General features: G+C 34.6%; 1 protein-coding gene across 2 annotated transcripts in view; it reads right to left on the bottom strand.

The window, feature by feature from the left end:
* Positions 1–20,782, bottom strand: part of LOC114716965 (LEAF RUST 10 DISEASE-RESISTANCE LOCUS RECEPTOR-LIKE PROTEIN KINASE-like 1.1) — a 59,693-nt gene that overhangs the window by 14,718 nt on the left and 24,193 nt on the right. The window contains exons 4-6 of one of the 2 annotated variants that reach the window (XM_028902044.1): positions 19,718–19,969; positions 18,691–19,638; positions 3,658–3,709 (exon numbers count right to left, since the gene is read on the bottom strand). In XM_028902044.1, the coding sequence (XP_028757877.1) occupies positions 3,672–3,709; positions 18,691–19,638; positions 19,718–19,969 (1,238 nt within the window). In that variant the 3' untranslated portion in view covers positions 3,658–3,671. Of the gene's footprint in view, positions 1–3,657; positions 3,710–18,690; positions 19,639–19,717; positions 19,970–20,782 lie in introns of those variants that run through there. The other variant, XM_028902043.1, reaches the window with a different exon arrangement.

Here is a 20,782-nt window from a genome sequence, read left to right as displayed (position 1 = left end):
TTCTGTCTCAGTTATATCGTTTACAAAATTCATAGAAGTAGATATGAAATGAATAAATTAGTATTGGAGTTATTTAGAATAAGCAGGGCTGTAGGTCAAAAATTGCCCTGGAGAGCTAACTCTAAGCTAATATATATTGTAAAATGTTATTGTTTGTGGCAATGGTTTTTTGAAGTGTAACGAGGAGAAAAAACTGAAAAAGAAAGTTGTACATAATATATTTAAGGCATGCATAATACTTTTTTAGGCTTAATTCACCCTACTTCTTTCAATATCAAGATGTAAATGAGATTGATTAGCGACTCATTTTGGCGATCAAAATTTTCAGGGCTTCAATTCCTTCTCCTTTGATGCTTTCAACATCAACTCTCTTGTGAGACTTTTCACTAAAAGATCTGGAAGATTTAATTCGAATCTTATATAATTTATAAAAATAACCTTTAATATCACAACATCTTAATGTAATAAATGGTGACTTCTCATTATAAACTCTGCTGTAGGCTGATGCAAAAGTCGACTGACTATCCTAGTTATTAAAAAAAAAAAAAAATTCTTGGCCTTACCTTGGTACTATAATTTTAAAAGTAGAAATAGAAATAGAAATGGAAGTGGGATTAAAAGTGTGTTTGGTATAATCATGACCATGGAAGTATGATATAACTTTTAATTAATCTATTAATTTTAAATATGAAATGACTCATATGCCCCTGCCAAAAAATAGCCTTCATCCAACAGCCATGGCCTGGCACCACCGTCAACCTCCACAGGGACTATTGACAGCCACCACAGAAACCACCGGCGGCTATGGAGGATGATTACAAGAAACTGAACCCCATAAACAAGAAATAAAAAATCCGGTCAAAAAAAAAAACAAGAAATCAAACCAAGTCAAGCAATAAAAAACGAAATCAGATATTAGAATAGAGAATAGTCTTCTTGTTCCTTGCGTCCAGTTCAATCGACGGAGATAATGATAAAATTTTTCTACGATCCAAGCTTCCAGACCTCTGCAACTAGATCTAACCTTTGATTCCACAAGATCTAATTTCAACTCGAGTAAGAAAAAAAATCCCGCCAATGTCGTCGCCTATCCGAGAAAGAAATTGAAATCGAAGTACTTGGAAGCTTCTCATTGCATCCTTCTCTGATTTAAAATCAAAGTCGAAGTACTTGGAAGCTTGGAGGTTTCCTTAAATTGAGTTTGTCGTTGCCGTCGCGAATGAGCATCAATACCGTCATGGATGAAGGTCGTAGCCATCGCGGGTGAATGTTGTCACCTCGCCGTTGTCATCGTGGATGAAGGTCGTAGCCGGAGAATCCTTTTTTAAAATATATATAATGGCAAGTACAACTTGAAAATAAAACTACTCTAGGTCTTTCCTCATCTGAGTAGCCGGAGAACCTTGAAAGTGGAATCTCAAAGGTCGTGCGGCTGAAGGCTTTGAGGGTAAAAAGGGAAAATAAAGTGGGTTTCATGGAAGTGTAGTCAGTTCTCAGGGTTGGGCATAGAATTCAGTTCCATCAAAATGACGAAAGTGGGTTCCATGAATAAGTGGGTTCCTTGCTACCAAAGAAGCAAAAATCATGATTCCACTTCTAATTAACACCAAACGGGGCATAAACTTCTTCTAGTTGACTCCTAAATTGTTTTTCCTTGAGAAAAGTGACATAAGTTACCAAGTACTTTAAATTGACTTGACTGCTGAAATCGAAAATTTCACCGTTAAAATTTGAAATTTCCTATCCCTGACTTCTGAAAAATTTCAGAAGAACTTGTACAGAATTCCACTCCCTAATTAACCATGAGATCAAAACACCTGCCAATGACGGCAGCTCCACCGGTGGGAAAGTCACTGGAAACAGGGGGAAGGAGGGGAGTTTCTTTCAATTATCAATGGGGCTTTTTGGTCAAGATTTCTTTTTTCTCTTTTTGCTGAGAAGGAAGGTTTGAAACAGTTTTACTAATTTTGAGGTCCTACTGGACATAATTAGAAAATTCTCCTTTTATTTAAAAATTAAAAGCCAATATAATACTAATTATAATATATTAAAGTAATAAATTAGATAATATAATCAAAATTACATAAACTATTAACTATGTAATCCACATTCAATCTTGCATGAATTAATGTATGGACATCTATATCTTCCATAAATTTCTTTAGAAATTTATACTTTTCATTTTTAGCCTAATTAAGAGAATCTCAAAGATCATTTCACATTTTTACTTTTTAATTAGATAAAATTAAATTTTCATTATTTTTTTAATGATACATCAAACAAATGCTCTATAATCAGTGTTCTATTACACTAAATTGCCTATTATATTCCTTGAAGCAAACAGGCACCACGAGAGATTTTATGTGTGTGTAATGTGATTGGAATGAGATACGGCCGGAAGCATGATACCTGTAAATAGGGGTGGAAACAGGCCAGGCCAAGTCAGGCCTCACCTTTAACAGGCCTGGCCTGTGGTGAGGCCTGTTGGCCTGCGGCCTGTGAAAGGCCTTTTAATCGGCCTGAGCCTGGCCTGTAATCAGGCCTGGCCTGGCCTATGGCCTGTTAAGAGGCCTATTTTTTTAATAAATTTTAAACACACATAAATCAATTCAAAATTATAATAATTCAACCTAATTGATCTAAAATACAAACAAAAAATATGAAATTATCAAATTAACACAATTTGTAAAACATGTCCCCTTAGGCCCAAAAAAAAAATCTAATATGAAAAATTATTAGAAAACATAATTTCATTTGATATAAAAATATCACTTCATCCTATCTCTAGTATAAAAATTAGTTGATGACTAGATCTAGTTTAAAATATGAAACATCCTTAATCCCTTTTATATTTTAAATTTATCATTTATTCAGACTAATTTACTAACAAAATGATATTTGATCTTGTTGTTACACATGGTTGTTTTTTTTAAAAAAAAAATATTACAGTTATTATAATTTATTTATTTATTCAAATTAATTAAGTAACTATTATAATAAGAATTAGATTGAGCACACATATACACGGTCTAAAACATAATAGGTCAATTCTCTCTCTCTCTATATATATATATATTCTATAAGCATGGATCAAATAAATGAATGATGCTTTTTTTTTTTAAATGCACTTATGTTTTCTTTCTCTGTTTAAATATGTGTCATTATACATATATCAATTATTTTTATTATAGAGAATGGAAATGAAATGTCGCATGCAATAGGCTCTAGATAACATGTTTATGTGGATGGAGTTTTCTCAATTAACCAATTAGAATAACAAAATCCCTCCTATCAATTTATAATTTTAACATAAAAAAAAAAAAAGATAACAGGCCCAGGCCGCCTGACAGGCCTAACAGGCTTACTGTCAGGCCTGAGCCTGGCCTGATAAAGCAAACAAGCCTTTTTACAGGCCTGAGCCTGGTCTAATATCTAAATAGGCCAGGCCAGGCCAAGCCATTTACAGGCCAGGCCACAGGCCCCTGACAGGCCGCCTGGCCTATTTCCACCCTTACCTGCAAAGGAGGGGTGAACTCATTGCAACATCTTCACATATAATATATAATGAGTATTCAACAACTGCCAAGAAAAATTGATTCAATTAGTAAAAAATTAACCCCACATAGTTATATTAAAAAAAGAACAATCACGTGCCCATAACTTCTTAGAGATTAAACGCTAAACAATTTTGCCTGATCAACTTTTCCATTTCCCGATTTCTGGATCATGTTGTCTTGATCAAAGCTTATTGAAGTCATAGCTCGTGCTTGTATATCTGTTTTATTCTTTGAAACTTCACCACCATCTCCGTCTTTTCCTATATCCTCTTCTTCTTCTTCTTTCCCACCTTCGATTTTCCTCAAAACCTCTAAAACCTTGTCAATGGAAGGCCTCATTTCCTTATCTATCTGCAAACACTGAAATGCCAATTCTCCCACTGCAACTACCTTCTTCTTCACCTCACTATTCTTCTCAAGCCCCAAACATGGATCCACTAGATCTTCAAATTCATTCCTCTGAATCTTCCTAACCGCAAGACCTGCCAACGTAATCTCATCTTTCTTCCTTCCCATATCAACCGCTGGCATTGAAGATATCAGCTCCATAAGCACAACCTCGAAACTATACACATCACTTTTATCAGTCAACCTAAAGCAATAGTGATATTCTGGGTCAAGATAGCCTGGTGTTCCTTGTGGAGCCGTAGAAACATGTGAAACATCATCTGGGAACAACCTAGAAAGTCCAAAATCGGCAACCTTAACACGAAAGTTCTTGTCAAGGAGAATATTGTTGGTTTTGACGTCACGGTGGATGATGCCAGAGGCATGAAGATAAGACAAAGCACTGGCAGTTTCTATGGCGATTTTGGTTCGAATAGGCCACGTCAACAATGCAGGATTTGCAGAGCTGCCATGAAGGTGACTAGCAAGGGTTCCATTTGAGATGTATTCATAGACAAGGAGGAGCTCACGGCTTTGGCGTGAAGTCCAACCATAGAGATAGACAAGGTTTCTGTGACGCAGGCGAGTGAGGATCTCAACTTCGGTCATGAACTGTTCCACTCGCTTGTAGTTGTGGTTGAATAGGTGTTTCACTGCAACTTCACGCCCATCTGGAAGCTTATCTATAAGTGCAATAGCTTAAAATTCAAAACTTTATGAAGGAAAATATAAGATTATATGAAAAGGAATGAGAGGCATTCATGAGATGACCATGGTAAACAGAGTTGAAGCCTCCGTCTCCAAGTTTGTTGGAGGGGTTGAAGTTGTTTGTTGCGCCTTGAAGCTCCATGTAGGAGAAGATTGGCACTCCAAAGAAGAGTCTGCCACTGTCTGGGTCTGCATCATTTGGGTGCTGATTTATTGACCGGAGTCTGACATGGGACACAGCATTCTGCTTCTTTTTGTAGCGTCCGAAGCAGAGCAGCGACGCTAATATCAGAATTCCTAACCCCACTCCGAAACCTGACCAAGCGTCAATTTCTTACTCAAAACTCTTCCTTTTCAAAGGCAATGTTTAAGATTATCTGTATTGTTTCTTGGGAATCTCATAATGTGAATACGGTAAAAAGTAAAATTACCTATTATCAATCCCAGCTTCCAAGCCCGTATTTTATTTTGATCTTCTGTCTCAGTTTCATCGTTTACCACAATTCAAAGAAGTAGATAAGAAACGGACAGATTAGTATCGGAGTTACTTCGATTAGATCAACCAAGCAAAAAAAAAAAAAAACCAAGAATAAGCAGAGCTAATTTGATAGTTGACAGGCACACACCGATCTAGTAGAAAAGAATGAGTAAATTTCTCATGATACTTGTTGTGCATACCTTTGAATTTGGAACAATAAAATGCTCCTTTACGGTCGAGAAGGCATATGCCTTTGTTGTGCTTAGAACATCGACCACAGTCATCAGAAAGTCGAATGGTAAGGGGGAATTCAGAAGCTATGAATGTAAAAGGATCAGGAGAGAAAGCTAGCATATTTACTGGAAGCTGAACCCTTGGACATGTTGCTAGAGAAGATGGAGGGTCATCTTGATCTTGCGTTCGGAAGAAGATGGTCTCGTTGTTACGACATCCTGTATAGTTCAAAACTTGCTTCGCAGGGCTAACTCTGAGACTAATATTACATTTGTAAAAGGTTTTTGCGTATGGAAAGATATCAAAAGAACCCAAGGGTGAGCTGGGAGGAAGAGTAATATTGCAGCACAAGGCATCACAACTATCGTTTACCAAAAGATTCTGTAAAGCTGCGTCTTTAACAAAAACTGCATTATTGGAAAAATCTACTCTCTTCACCTGAAGCTTGGTTTTTCCTGATTGCACAGTTTTGTCAGCGTTGGGGTGTTCACAGCCATCAATCGGCAACATTCCACAGTCTTTGCGTCGTGGAGTAGTTAAAGGGAACGAGAGATTGCCCAGATTCCCACATTCAAAGAAACGTGGACACTCTTCAGAAGCAGAATGGTTAGCGAGCAAGAAGAAGAAGACGAACAAATGAACATGTAGAACCATTCTTCTGAAATCCTTCATCCTCCCATAGAGAAAAAGTTTAATCTATGAAACTTCGATTGTTTCAAGCAATAACTAGCTTGAAGGTTTTATCCATTTGAGCAATTAAGGGATGCAATTCGTTCCCCACAAAACAAACGACCCAAGTCGACGCCCTATGACACGGCAGTTTACTTGGCTTCAAGACCAAGACCAAGAACATGAATGAGACAAGTGTCCTTCTCTCAACATGATGTGCTTCACCCGCACTCTCAATGTTTGATTCTTAATTAAATAAGCCGAATAATCAACAGTACAGGTGGAAAACTAATAGCAGAAAGGTGAATGATAGAGGGAAGACCTTGAATCAACGTTTGATAAAGCGTGTCACAGACGTGGAACACATCAGAAATTTTGAAAAAGTTCATCACCCTTCAGATTAGATATGCATATTCATGTTTCCTTTTGATCGGCATGCCAATACAAGTAAAAGATGACATCGTATGAGGATAATACGGAATGAAAGTGCAATTTTTAACTATGTTTAACAACACTTCGCTGGTATGCTTATGAAGATATAACTTTTACATTACGCTGAGATGGATTAATAGTGCAAATGAATAATGAATATACACTCATTGGCTTTGCAAATATTCCTGCTCCATTAGAACTCATCTGGGTATACCTTCATGATTTGTAATTGTACCTGTGGAATCAATCAATTTTGGAATCAGTTAAACTGTCTTCAACTGTAGAGTTTTGAAAAGCTTATGTTTTCGCCTCTGATCGGTGCTTTTGCTTCATGAGATGATTTGAGAAGGATTTGATTGAGAATGATGCTTATAACGACATGGAGGTTTGTTATGAGTCCCACGTTGGGAAATCTCATAAGTATTGTAGGGTTTATAAGGTCAAGTGGTTCTCCCTCCTAATAGACTAGTCTATTGTGATGGGTTCTCCTCTTAGGCTTATACTCATCATAGAGTTCTACAGAGCTTCATTGCAAACCAAACCAAATGAAAGTTTAAGTATAGTTTTTTTTTTATCAGATCCTTATACTTTTACCTTTTTTTAATTAGGTCCTTGTATTTATTTTTCTTTTAATTAAGTCCTTATAATTTCACTAAATTTTTAATCAGGTCCATGTAGTTTTAATTTTTATTTATTAATTAAATATAAGCTTAATTAAATAGATTAATACTGGAATATAAAATATTAATAATTAAATTAAATTAATAATTATGTAATAAAAAGTAATAGAATTAATGAATTCAGGAAAATTTTTTAGAACAATTAATTTTTTGCTGAAAAATTAAAATCTTTATAATAAATCAATATCTTTAGAATATTATTGTTTATAAACTAATATTAAATAATATATACTATTTTATGTTTATATAATAGTACTATTAGAATTTATAAAATAAAGAATAAAAAATTCAGGAACTTAATTAAAAATAAGGTGAACTTATAAGGACTTGATAAAAAGAAAAATAAATACAAGGACCTAATTAAAAACAGATGAAAGTATAAGGACTTGATAAAAAGAAAAAAAACTATAAGAACCTGATTCAAAATTAGTTGAAACTATAAGGAGCTGTAGATTAATTATCCCAAGAATTTATTACAAAAATTTGAAATCCAGAAACTTCTTTACGAATTGAGGTCAAACTATAGGAAATAAAATATTATTTTTTTAAATTAATCAGAAAGAAGCAGAGGGGACTATATACAAGCATGACATATATGTTCTTGCCTAATTAGCCATGTCTCTCAAATTTGATCAATCGTTAATGACAATTATATACATGGAACCAGTTAAGACATGCATAAAGTTCTTTCTTAAACTGAAATAATCATTTATTTTCAAGCCACCATTTTCCAAATAATTCTCTAATCATACAGGCAACAGAGCTCTAACCATTTGATTTGGGCTTGATGGTCGGTGATGGAAGGAGTTTCTTCTGTTTTGACTCACAAAAAGTTACTTCCAGAATAGCTCTTAAAGATCTCATAGAAATAAAGTTACCCCAACGCACTTGTGGTTTCTATGACGATTTTGATGCAAAAAGGCCATGGCAATGGGAAAGAAAACCTCTTCGCTTTTTTTACCATTCTCTTCCCTCCACTTCTTTATTCTTATCATGACGTCAACTTTTAACGATTAAAATTTAATACTATGTCTGATGTTAAATATAAGTTACTTGTACATATATTCACATATTAAGAAATGTATTAAATTAACAAAAATTTTCAATTTTTATTAAAGTTTTTTCTTCTTTATACATTTACCAATTATTCTCATATCTCTCTCTTCTCTTTTTTCAATGAAAATTAAATAAGGGTAAAATTGAAAAATAAACATTAAATATACTGCAAGTAACTTACATTTTGGACCAAATTTTTTTTCCTACAAGTAATTTATATTTATGACCAAAGTGATAGGTTTTATATTTAGGAATGAAGGTGATATCTTATAAAAAGTAAATATATATAATATTTTAAAGAAAGTATGCAGATATGAATTTTAATAATTTAAATTTATTTATTCATATTTTTTGTTATTTGATACTCCCTCTGTTATTTATTATAAGAGACAAATAACCAAATTACGTTGATAAGAAAAACAGTTAAAATTAGTTGAGGACAATTAATGTGTAGAAAGTAATATTTTTTCCAACAATGCCCCCATTAATAAGGAGAGAGAGTATGAGAGAGAACAATTAAATTATTAAAAGAAAGAGAAGTGAGAGGGAGAGAGAGTATGAGTTGGAGATAAAATAAATAGGGATAAAATAGGAAATCAATACAAAAAATAGAGACAACTTTTAAGTGTCTCTTATATATGGGAACATGCTATAAGCATCAAATGTCTCTTATAATAAGAAACAGAAGGAGTATTAAATAATATTTTTATAGGATATTGAATCTCAACCCTTCAAAATTAATTTAATGATGAGAATAAAGAAGGAAGAGGAGGTGGATGACAAAGGAAGTGAAAAGGTTCCTTCCTTATCACACTAAAAAAAACATGTTATTAGCGACAGAATTTAATGACGGAAGTTTTTATTTAGCAACAGAATTAGTGACGGATTAGCGACGGAATTTCTTTCATCACTAATTCCTTTGTCGCTAATTGGATTAGCGATGGAAAATTCCGCACTAACCCAATTTTTTTAAAAAAATTAAAATGCCACATGATGCCTTATCAGTTGCCACATCATCACTAGCGACGATCACCGACCATCTCTACGTGTCCCTGCCACCTCACATGTCACCTTGTGAAGCCCACTTGTCGCCACCACATAATTTCCTCCTGAAAGTGACTTCTCCATGGATCGAACACAAGACCTTGTCTGTAGGCGCGTTTAGCTTTATCAGTTAAGTTGCAATAAACCTATTGACTTATTATGCATAATTAAATATATATATATATAATATTCTTTTATACAAACAATTATACATACATATATATTATTAAAAACTAAAAATAAAATATATGATAATTTTAATCATAACTATTTTAAGGACAAAATAATTTTTAAATATTTATTTTACAAAAATCTTGTTATTCAAAAAATAGCTACTATAATAAAATCTAATAAATTATTCTACATAAAAAATTAAATGATTTGAATAGATTATGATAAACAATATTCTTCTACTTGTATATCTATCTTATGTAATTTATTTTCTTAAAATTCTTTGTATATACCATTTGTTTTTACATTGAAGACCAAAATCGATCTATATCATGGGTATTAATTATATCATGATTAGATTTTATTGTTCAATGATTAAAATTCAAAATTCATTTCAATATTAGTTTGTATTCATGTAAATTCATTTTCGGTTTTGAATTTCTATCATATACTATATCTTTCAATATATTGTACATATAATAAAAATTACGTCTTTCTTATATCAGTTTGTATAGGAAAGTTATTAATATTCTTATTATATTTTTTAATTATTATTAGTAATCAAGAGGAATTGATTTTAATGAAATGTAAATAATTTTTCTAAAATATTATCTTCCTATTCTCAGTATATAACTAATGATGACATGAATGATGATGATACCTTTATTAACACTAACTCCATAAATATATTAATTTATTTTATAATTAAAAATATATTTAAATCATTATATTCTTAATAATGTTATTATATAAATATTTGTAAGATTATAATCTAAAATAAAGAAATTTAAAATTAGTGACAGATTAGCAACGAAATTAGCAACAAAACTTCTGTGACAAACAATTTAGTAACAGAATTAGCGACAAAAATTTCTGACAAAAAAATTCCGTCACTAAATATTTGCTGACGGATGTTCTGACGAATTAGCGATAAAATTTAGTGACGAACAGAAATTTTATCGCTAATCTGTTGCTAAATTTAGCAACAAAATTTTTATTAGTAATATGTCAGAAATTAGTAACAGAATAATTTTTTGTCGCTAATTCTGTTGGTAAAGAACTGTTTTTTTGTAATACCATATGACGGAAATGGAGAGAATTTAATGAGCTTAATTTTAAAAATTGAAAAAGTGAAAATTTCAAATTTTAATAAAAAAAATATACGATAAAAAATGATAAAAAATCAGCTTTTAACCTTACTTCTTCAATTTAACTCATTCTTTTGAGCTCGTTAAAATTTCCATGCACCCTCCCACCCACTCCATTTCTCTCGCACCAAATGTACAGTGGCAATGACTATGAGTTCCCTTAAAGATGAACAGCGATGGTGCCATTTGAGATGTATTCAAAAACAAGGACGAGGTCTTGGCTTAGGCGTGAGGCGCAACCATATAAAGACACAACTTCTTAACTTGAAAAGCAAGAAGCAAGATGCAATTAGTATAAATGATCGCAGCAGAAGCAAGAAGCAAGATGCAATTAGTATAAATGAACTACAAATAAGCTTGTAAGTGATTTTATGTAGCTCGAGCTAAATATGTCAGAAAAATTTTATCTCGATTTGCATAAAAATATTTTTTAAAATTACTTCCAGAACACCCCCTAAATGTTAAACACTGAAATTATCGGTGGATTCACTGCCCCATTTTACAATGACACTATTTGGTGAAGATGATGCCTTCAACAACTTTGCCTGATCATAGTTATTGGAGTCTCCAAAGGTCGTGTATCTGTCTCAGCTTTATCTTCCTCTACATCTCCCCCTTCTTCTTTCTCACTCTCTATTTCCTTTTAAAATCTCTAAAACCTCATCAATGGAAGGCCTCATCTTGTTATTTACCTTTAAACACTAAAACTCCAATTCTCCCACTACAAACACCTTCTTCTTCACCTCACGATCCTCCTCAATCTCCAAACATGGATCCACCCATAATCTCATCTTTGTTCCTTCCCATATTAACAGCCGGCAATAAAGATATCAACCCCATAAGCACAACTCCAAAACTATACACATCACTTTTATCAACTAGCCTAAAGCAAGCCATGTCAGCAATGCACGATTTGCAGAGCTGCCATGGAGGTGACTGGCAAGGGTTCCGTTTGGGATGTATTCATAAACAAGAAGAAGCTCACGGCTCTTACACGAAGTGCAACCATAGAGGGAGACAAGATTTATGTGACGCAGGCGAGTGAGGATCTCAACTTCTGTCATGAATTGTTCAACTCGATTGTAGTTGTGGTTGAATAGGTGTTTCACTACAACTTCACAGCCATCTTGAAGCTTCCCTATAAATGAAATGGCTTAAAGATTAAATTTTTATGAAGCAAAATACAAGATTATAGGACAGAAAATGAGCGTGATTCATAAGATGACCATAGTAGACAGCCGAAGCCTCCGTCTCAAAGTTTGTTGGAGGGATCAACGTTCTTTGTTGCTTCTTGAAGCTCCTCATAAGAGAAGAATGGGACCCCAAAGAAGAGCCTTCCATTATCTGGGTGTGCATCATTTGGGTACTGATTGGTTGATCGGAGTCTGACGTGGGATACGGCATTCTGTTTCTGTTTGTAGAGTCCGAAGCAGAGCACCAACCCTAGTATGAGAATTCCTAATCCCATACCAATGCCTGAACAAGCGTCGAATCCTTAAAACTCTTTCTTTTGAAAGGGAATGTTCACATGAATATTTCTCTCAAGCATTATCTTCTAATGTTTCTTGGGAACTTCTCGATGTGAATACAATTACGAGTTTATAAAAACCAATGCAGATGCAGGATCCGAAATAATAATGTGCGAAAAAGAACATAGCTGAAAATGAGTAAAAATGAAATAAAATTACGCATGATCTTCTTCTGAAACTCTCATGGTAGAGAACGAGTTTAGTCTATGGAGACTATATATGATTGTTTCAGGCAAAAACTTGTTAAGGTTTGGTTGCAGCTCTGCGACATAGCAGTTGACTTGGCAGAAAGACCAAGACCAAGAAGATGAATATGAGACACGTGTCCTTCTCTTAACATAAAGCAGAGGAATTAATAGTAAATGCAATTTTTAATATAATAGCTAGTTTGACTTTTGTTCTAGATATAAAATCATAATCTACTTTGTTTCCAATATATAGTCATTTTGTCCCAAAGTAATCTTATTGTGGTTGCATATATTAAAGAGTTACTATTAATTTGTAATTTGACCATACATAATTAATAAGGACATTTTAGAAAAGACAACATTTATTTACTACAAATAACTAACTTAACTAACTTTTTTAATTTTCTCAAATTTGTTAACTAGGTTTTTAGTTAAGTACTAGTAATCATTAAGCAGAAAGGTGAATGAAATAGAGGGGAAAACTTAACTAAATGAGTAAGATTTTGACGCCAGCAAACGATTGAAAAAGCAAAAACACATGTCATTTAATCAAGGAGAAAAAAACCAGACCAGACCGGCCAGTTCAACCGAAAAACCGATGAACCGGTCTGAGATCCGATCTGGTTTAGCTTGAAAACCAGTGTTCAGTCAAACCGGAGCAACTCGGAATGAACCGGAAAAAACCGATAAAAACCGGGCAAACTGCCGGCTTGACTGGGTTGGCCGGTTGCTTTTTTTCCCCCCTTCTTTCTTGCTCTCACTGTTCGCCGGACGTCTCGCAGCTTGTGGAGACCATGGACACTGTGAAGATAAGTGGTAGAAGAAGAGGAGATCATTAAAGTGAAGGAAGACAGAACTTTGTTTGTGCCACTTTGAAGTATACTCGTGAAAGATTGGAAGGCAAGCAGAAACATAATAGAGAGAATAGAATGAATGAATAAAATGTAGAGAGAAAAAATGGTGCCATTATTCGCTATTTCTCTATTTGAGAAAGAAAAGGAAGTGAGGAAGGTAGGAAGCACTTTAGACGACGAAGGGAGAAATGAGGCAAATGACCATGCGTATTTAGGAAGTAAGATGAGCTCCCCCTGCCTATTCTACTCCACTACTCTACTTGTTCATTGTCCAAGGAGGAGAGAGGAAAGAAGAACTACTCCGTGAGACATGACATAGGGAGGAAAATGTGGACTGCACGTGGGAGAGAGAAGAAATGGTAAAAACAATATAAAAAAAAAAAGATTCTGTTGGGTCAGATGAGAGAAAAGAAAAGGAAAAAAAACTAAAAAGATAAGTAAAAAATTCATATACATGAATATTTTGCAACATAATTATCCATTAAAAAATTAAATATTACTCCCTCCGTTCCTTATTATAAGAGACGAATAACCGAATTACGTTGATCAAAAAACAGTTAAAATTAGTTAAGAACAATGAATGTGTAAAAAGTATAATTTTTTTTCCAAAAATACCCTCATTAATAAGGAGAGAGAGCATGAGAGAGAACAATAGTAAATTCTTAAAAGAAAGAGAAGTGGGAAGGAGAGAGAGTGTGAGTTGGAGACAATAAATATGGGTAAAATAGGAAATCAACACAAAAAAGTAGAGACAACTTTTAAGTGTCTCTTATATTTAGGAACATGCTATAAGCATCAAATGTCTCTTATAATAAGGAACGGAGGGAGTATTTTTTATAATTAGAATATAAATATTTTTACTAATTTTAATTAAATTAAATTATTTTAATTATTACCGGTTTAATCCGGTCTGACCCATTAACCCTTAAACCAGTGTCTTGACCGGTTCATTATCCGATCCGGTTTTTTGTTCCTTGTGTTTAATCGTCTGCTCAATTCAGAAGCACAACCTCAAATCCTAATCAGAGTGAATAGTATACTTAGGTTGATTTAGAACTTTTTAAATATTCAATTATTCAGGAGTAAAACGAATTAAAAATTGATAGTGAGCAAAATATTTTTGTGAAATAAGCTTGCGGTAAACGAATAAGAATTTGATAGAAGTGATTCCCTCAAGAGTTAAGATCTCTTGTTATTCATTTACTTACAATATAAACATTTCCTAATTCATTGGATAAAGAAATTAGTCAAGTCCAATATCTAAACTAAATTTAAGAAAAACACTTATAAATAAATAAAATAGTAGTTAACGTCTATCAATAATATATATATGGTAATAATAGATGATCATAAAAAGAAATAGCACTCTGGCATAAATGAAAAACAACGAGACTCTTTGTCCATTTGGGGTCAATATGGCCATGCATTGCCTATTGTTAAAGACTTGGGATCGACTCTCTTGTGCCCTTGTCATCATCAAGGATATTAAAGATCAACAAATAAGATTTCAAGATATATGATATGGAAAAGAACGAGACTCTTGTCTACTTGGGGCTGATACGGGAATGCATTACCTGTTGTTATAGAATTGGAATCGTTTTCCTTGTTGTCAGTCATCATCAAGGAAAATATCAAAAAGAAACAAGATTTGAAGAAGCTAAAGAGAAATCAAGTTATCTGAATGATCACAATTAATCAAGGTGCCTGTACCATTGACACTGCATTTGCCATCAAGTAGACATTGCCCTCCGCTGGAAATACAATCCAAACAAGAGAGAGATAGATGTACTTGAATATAGATTCCATCGGATGAGGATGTGTTGGTTGAGCCATGAGATTGATGTCCCAATGGAAGTTGGATAAGAGAACATTCTTTTGAAGGGTCGGGCCACTGACTAGCGTGTTTGGGAGGATACTAAATGTAGTACTCAGAACATGTATGTCAGTAATGGTCGAATGAATCTGTGCGTTTACTACGTTCGTTGACTTGGACAGTGACTATGAACAAGACTTGGAAAAGTTGCTCGGAAAATATGGGCTAACCCCTTCCTACTCAGCTTCCTCAAATGTCATGTTAGCATGACTTGAATAATAGTCCATGGTTTTGCCCCACCTTGAAGTTCCCACAACGGCAAAAAGAACAGTAATAGAAACTCCAAGTTTTAATTAGTTGCCAATAATGATTTTAAGAGTAGCCTAGTATACACTACAAAAAAATTAATTTTCAGCGGCGACTAAAAAGGTCGCCATTGAGCGACTTTTAGAAGTTTTAGAAGACACTTTCGGCGGTGACATTTGTCACCCTTGAAAACGCTTTCGGCCGCGACAAATTGTCACTGCCAAAAGGGATGTTCAACGGCGACAAAAGTCGCCGCTAAAAGTAATGCCTAAGAAGAATTGGCTTTACCAACACCACGTCATCACCGCCCGGGCGCCACGTCAATACGCCGGCCGCCACATCATCACTAGCCACCTCCACGTCATTGTCATATCACTCCTCCCGGCCACGTCATCGTCCAAATATTTTCACCTTAAATGTGTCTTCTTCAAGGTTCAAACTCATGACCACCTCCTTTCGTGTCCAATCTTCTTGTCACCAAACCAGATTGAATTTGTTTATTAATATTGTAAAATAAAATATATATTATTATATTACACTTTCAGTGGTGACATTATAAAGTCGCCACTAAAAGTCAGACTTTCAGCGGCGACACTGATAGTCGCTGCTGAAAGTGAACCCAATGATTCTCAAAGGTATACTTTCAACGGCGACAAAAAAAATCGCCACTGAAAGTATACCTTTGAGAATCATTGGGTTCACTTGATAGTCGCCGCTGGAGGTCTGACTTTCAGCGGAAACTATTAGTGCCACCGCTGGAGGTCTGACTTTCAACGGCAACACTTTTGTCACCACTGAAAGTTTTAGTTTCAACAACGAACTTTTAGCAAAAGTCCACTTTCAAAATGTCGCAGCTAAAAGTCTTAGTTTCAGCGGCGACTTTTTGGTGTCGTCGCCGAAAGTCATCATCTGAAGTCTTTTTTTTTCCGTAGTGATAGTCGTCGTCACGGTCAAAAAGTTTATACTCTTCCGGTCTTTAATATAAAACCTTTAACTAATTTGATTAATTAAGAAAGTTAGGTAAGTAAGTTAATTATTAGAAAAGTGACACATTTTTCCTAAAACACCATAATCTTTCTTAATATCACATCTTCCTCTTCTACTTGATTATAGTTGAGAGAGTATTCATATGGATAATTTAGAGAAAATTGATAAATATGAGAAATGGGTCTTATATTTAGGATCAAAACCAACTCAAGAATTTGGTCCTATATTAAGGACCGGAGGAGTAATTAAATTTTACTTCTTTGACTCATTTATGAAGCCATTGCCGGAGCTCAGCTGTACACCATGTTTACGCGTGTGGCCCAGGACATCAAGAACTTGATTGGATAATTGGAGTCCGATGAAGAAAAAGAAGACAAGTAAAGAGAAACATGAAGCTCCTGATGTTGACAGGGTTCTGAAGATTATTCAAAACGCGTTTTTGTCATTTGTTTAGATAATGTGAAAGCATGGATGATTATGTTTATATTCCTGATGGAAAGCACAGGATGGTTACAAGATAGAAATAAACAACTCCTCATTTTACTTTAGAATTACAGTTATACTGAAATATAGACAACAACTTATTTTTGTTGAATGGTTCTTGTACTCATGCAAATTTAAAATCTAGAAAACATGTTTTGTTTCTTTCATGTTATACGAAGAACTTGTTTTACTTTAGAATATAAATAGTACTTGAGTTATATAGGGTCTAAGTAATTATGTGGGATAAAGGAGATATAGCTGAAAATGAGTAAAAAGGAAGTAAAATTACCTATAAGCAATCATAGCTTCATTCCAAGCCCGTCTTTTGTTTTAATCTTCTGTCTCAGCTATATCGTTTACAAAATTCAAAGAAGTAGATGTGAAATGGACAAATTATTGTCGGAGTTCTTTATAATAAGCAGGGCTATAGTTCAAGAATTGCTTTGGAGAGCTCACTTTGAGCCTAATATTACATTTGCCAAATGTTATTGTTTGTGGTAATGGTTTTTTGAAATGTAACGAGGAGCAGAGATTGAAGAAGAAAGTTGTGTATAATATTTTTAAGGCGTGGATAGTACTTTTTTTTAGGTTTAATTCCCTCACCAATTTTAATATTAAGGTGTAAGTTGAGTTGATTCCTGAATTACTTTAGTGATCAAGATTTATAAAGCTTCAATTCCACTCCCTTTGATGCTTTTAACATCAATGCTCTTGTGAAACTTTTCATTAAAAAATTTGAAAGATTCAATTCAAATTTTATATAAATTATGGAGATTATTTCATTTATAATCAAACCCTTCATATAATAATATCTTAATCCAATGTGACTTCTCATTATAAACTTTGCTGTAGGCTATTGCAAAAGTAGACTGACTATTCCAGTGGGGAAAAAAAAAAATCTTTGCCTTACCTTAGTACTAAATTTCTTTTTATTTGACTCCTACATTGTTTTTCCTCAAGAAAAGTGACATATAAGTTATTAATCACCTTAAATTGACTTGACTGCTGAAATTGAAAGTTTCACCATTAAAATTTGAAATTTCCTATCCGCGACTTCTAAAAAATTTTAGAAGAACTTGTACAGAATTCCACTCCTTAGCCATCAGATCGAACACTCGTCAATGACGGAAGCTCCACCGCTGGGAAAGTCGCTGGTAACAGAGTGAAGGAGGGGATTTTTCTTTCAATTAATCCAGGGGCATTTAGGTCAAGATTTCTTTTTTTTTTTTTTTTTTGCCGAGAAGGAAGGTCTTGAAAATAATTTCCTGATTTTGAGGCCTATTGAACATAATTAACAAATTCTCCTCTTATTTAAAAGCTAATATATACTAATTATAATATATTATAGTAATAAATTAGATAATATAATCAACATTACATAAATTATTAACTATGTAATCCGTATTCAATCTTGCATGAATTAAGGTATGCACATCTACATTTTCCATGAATTTCTTTACACATTCATACTCTTCATTTTTAGCCCAATTAATAGAATTTCAAATATCATTTGGCACTTATTTTTATTTTTTAGATAAAATTAAAATTTCATTATTTTTTAATGATACATCAAACAAATGCTCTATAATCATTTTTCTATTACACTAAATTGCCTATTATATTCCTTGAAGCAAACAGGCACTAAAAGAGATTTTATATGTGTGTAACGTGATTGGGATGAGATGAGAGGAAAGTCTATATAGCTAGAAGCATGATAATTACAAAGGAGGGTGAACTCAGCGCAACGTCTTCATATATAATATGAGTATTCAATAATTGCCAACAAAAATTCATTCAGTTAGTGAAAAATCAACTTATAACCCATAGAGTTGTCCTAATTTTGATGAGTCTTTGAATCCAACTACTTACTCACCTAGACCTTTACATATTAAAAAAAGAACAATCACATGCCCAAAACTTCTTAGAAGTCAAACGCTACATAATTTTGCCAGATCAACTTTTCCATTTCTCCATTTCTGGATCATGTTGTTTGAAGAAGATGCTGACTTGAACAACCTTACTTGATCAAAGCTTATTGAAGTCATTGCTTGTGCTTGTATATCTGCTTTATTCTTTGAAACTTCACCACCATCTTTGTCTTTCCCTATATCCTTCTCTCCTTCTACTTTCCCACCTTCGATTTTCCTCAAAACCTCTAAAACCTCATCAATGGAAGGCCTCATCTCCTTATCTATCTGCAAACAATGGAATGCCAGTTCTCCCACTGCAAACACCTTCTTCTTCACCTCACTATCCTTCTCAATCCCCATACATGGATCCACCAACTCCTCGAATTCATTCCTCCGAATCTTCCTAACTGCAAGACCCGCCAACGTAATCTCATCTTTGTCTCTTCTTATATCAACTGCTGGCATTGAAGATATCAGCTCCATAAGCACAACCCCAAAACTATACACGTCACTTTTATCTGTCAGCCTAAAGCAGTAGTGATATTCTGGGTCAAGATAGCCTGGTGTTCCCTGTGGAGCCGTAGAAACATGCGAGACATCATCTGGGAACAACCTAGAAAGTCCAAAATCCGCAACCTTAACACAGAAGTTCTTGTCAAGGAGAATGTTATTGGTTTTGATATCACGATGGATGATGCTGGAGGCATGAAGGTAAGCCAAAGCACTGGCAGTTGCTATGGCGATTTTGATTCGAATAGGCCACGTCAACAGTGCAGGATTTGCATAGTTGCCACGTAGGTGACTGGCAAGGGTGCCATTTGGGATGTATTCATAGACAAGAAGGAGTTCACGGCTCTGACGTGAAGTGCAGCCATAGAGGCAGACAAGATTTTGGTGACGCAGGCGAGTGAGGATCTCAACTTCTGTCATGAACTGTTCTACTCTCTTGTAGTTGTGGTTGAATAGGTGTTTTACTGCAACTTCACGCCCATCTTGGAGCTTTCCTATAAATGAAAGGAAATAGCTTTAAAGTTAAAAACTTTGGCATGAAGAGTACGAGACTAAAGCAGTTGAGAAGGGGACCATAGTAAACAGAGCCGAAGCCGCCGTCTCCAAGTTTGTTAGAGGGGTCAAAGTTGTTGGTTGCGCCTTGAAGCTCCGTGTAGGAGAAGATTGGGACTCCAAAGAAGAGTCTGCCACTGTCTGGGTCCGCATCATTTGGGTATTGATTCGTTGATCGAAGTCTTACATGGGATATAGGATTCTGTTTGTGTTTGTAGAGTCCAAAGCAGAGCAGCAACGCTAATATCAGAATGCCTAATCCCACTCCAAAACCTATTAGTACAATTATGAGTCTTTCACTCAAGGATTATCTGTGGTGTTTCTTAGGAATCTCATAATGTGAGGACAATTAGAAGATTATAAAATCTATATTATACAGGATCCTAAATAATTATGCGGGAAAGACAGCTGAAAATGAGTGAAAATGAAGCAAAATTACCTATCTTTAATCCCAGCTTCCAAGCCCGTCTTTCTGTCTCAGTTTAATTAGAATTAATTAGATTGCATCCTAGAAGGAGAGTTGACAGGCGTACATATGGCCATCTAAAAATGAATGAGTAAAATTAACTGAACCTAAGAAATTCTCATTTGTTGTACTAAGTAATGCATACCTTTGAGACAATAAAATCCCGTGGTGCTGTTGAGACGGCATGAGCCTTTGTCAAAAAGACATTGACCACAACCAGGAGAAGGCTGAAACGTAACACGGAATTCAGAAGCTATGAATGTAAAGGGATCAGGAGAGAAAGCCAGCATATTCACGGGAAGCTGAACCCTTGGACATGTTGCTAAGGGAGGTGGAGGGTCATCCTGATCCTGCGTTCGGAAGAAGATGGCCTCATTCTTACTTTTAGCACATCCTGTATAGTTCAAGAATTGCTTTGGAAGACTCTTATTGGGTGGAGTACTGCAATTGTACATGGTTATATAAGGCCAGATACGAAAGGAACCCAAAGCTGAGTTGGGAGGAAGAGTAATATTGGAACGCAAGGCGTCACAACTATTACTTGCCAAACGCTTCTCCAAACATGCGTCTCTAACGACAACTTTAGGAAGCAACCCGGGTTCTATCCTCGTCACTGGAAA

Source organism: Neltuma alba, unplaced genomic scaffold (assembly GCF_004799145.2).
Source record: "Neltuma alba isolate B1F8T4 unplaced genomic scaffold, ASM479914v2 tig00011700_pilon, whole genome shotgun sequence".
Classification (NCBI taxonomy): domain Eukaryota; kingdom Viridiplantae; phylum Streptophyta; class Magnoliopsida; order Fabales; family Fabaceae; genus Neltuma; species Neltuma alba.
This window is presented reverse-complemented; position numbering and strand designations above follow the sequence as displayed.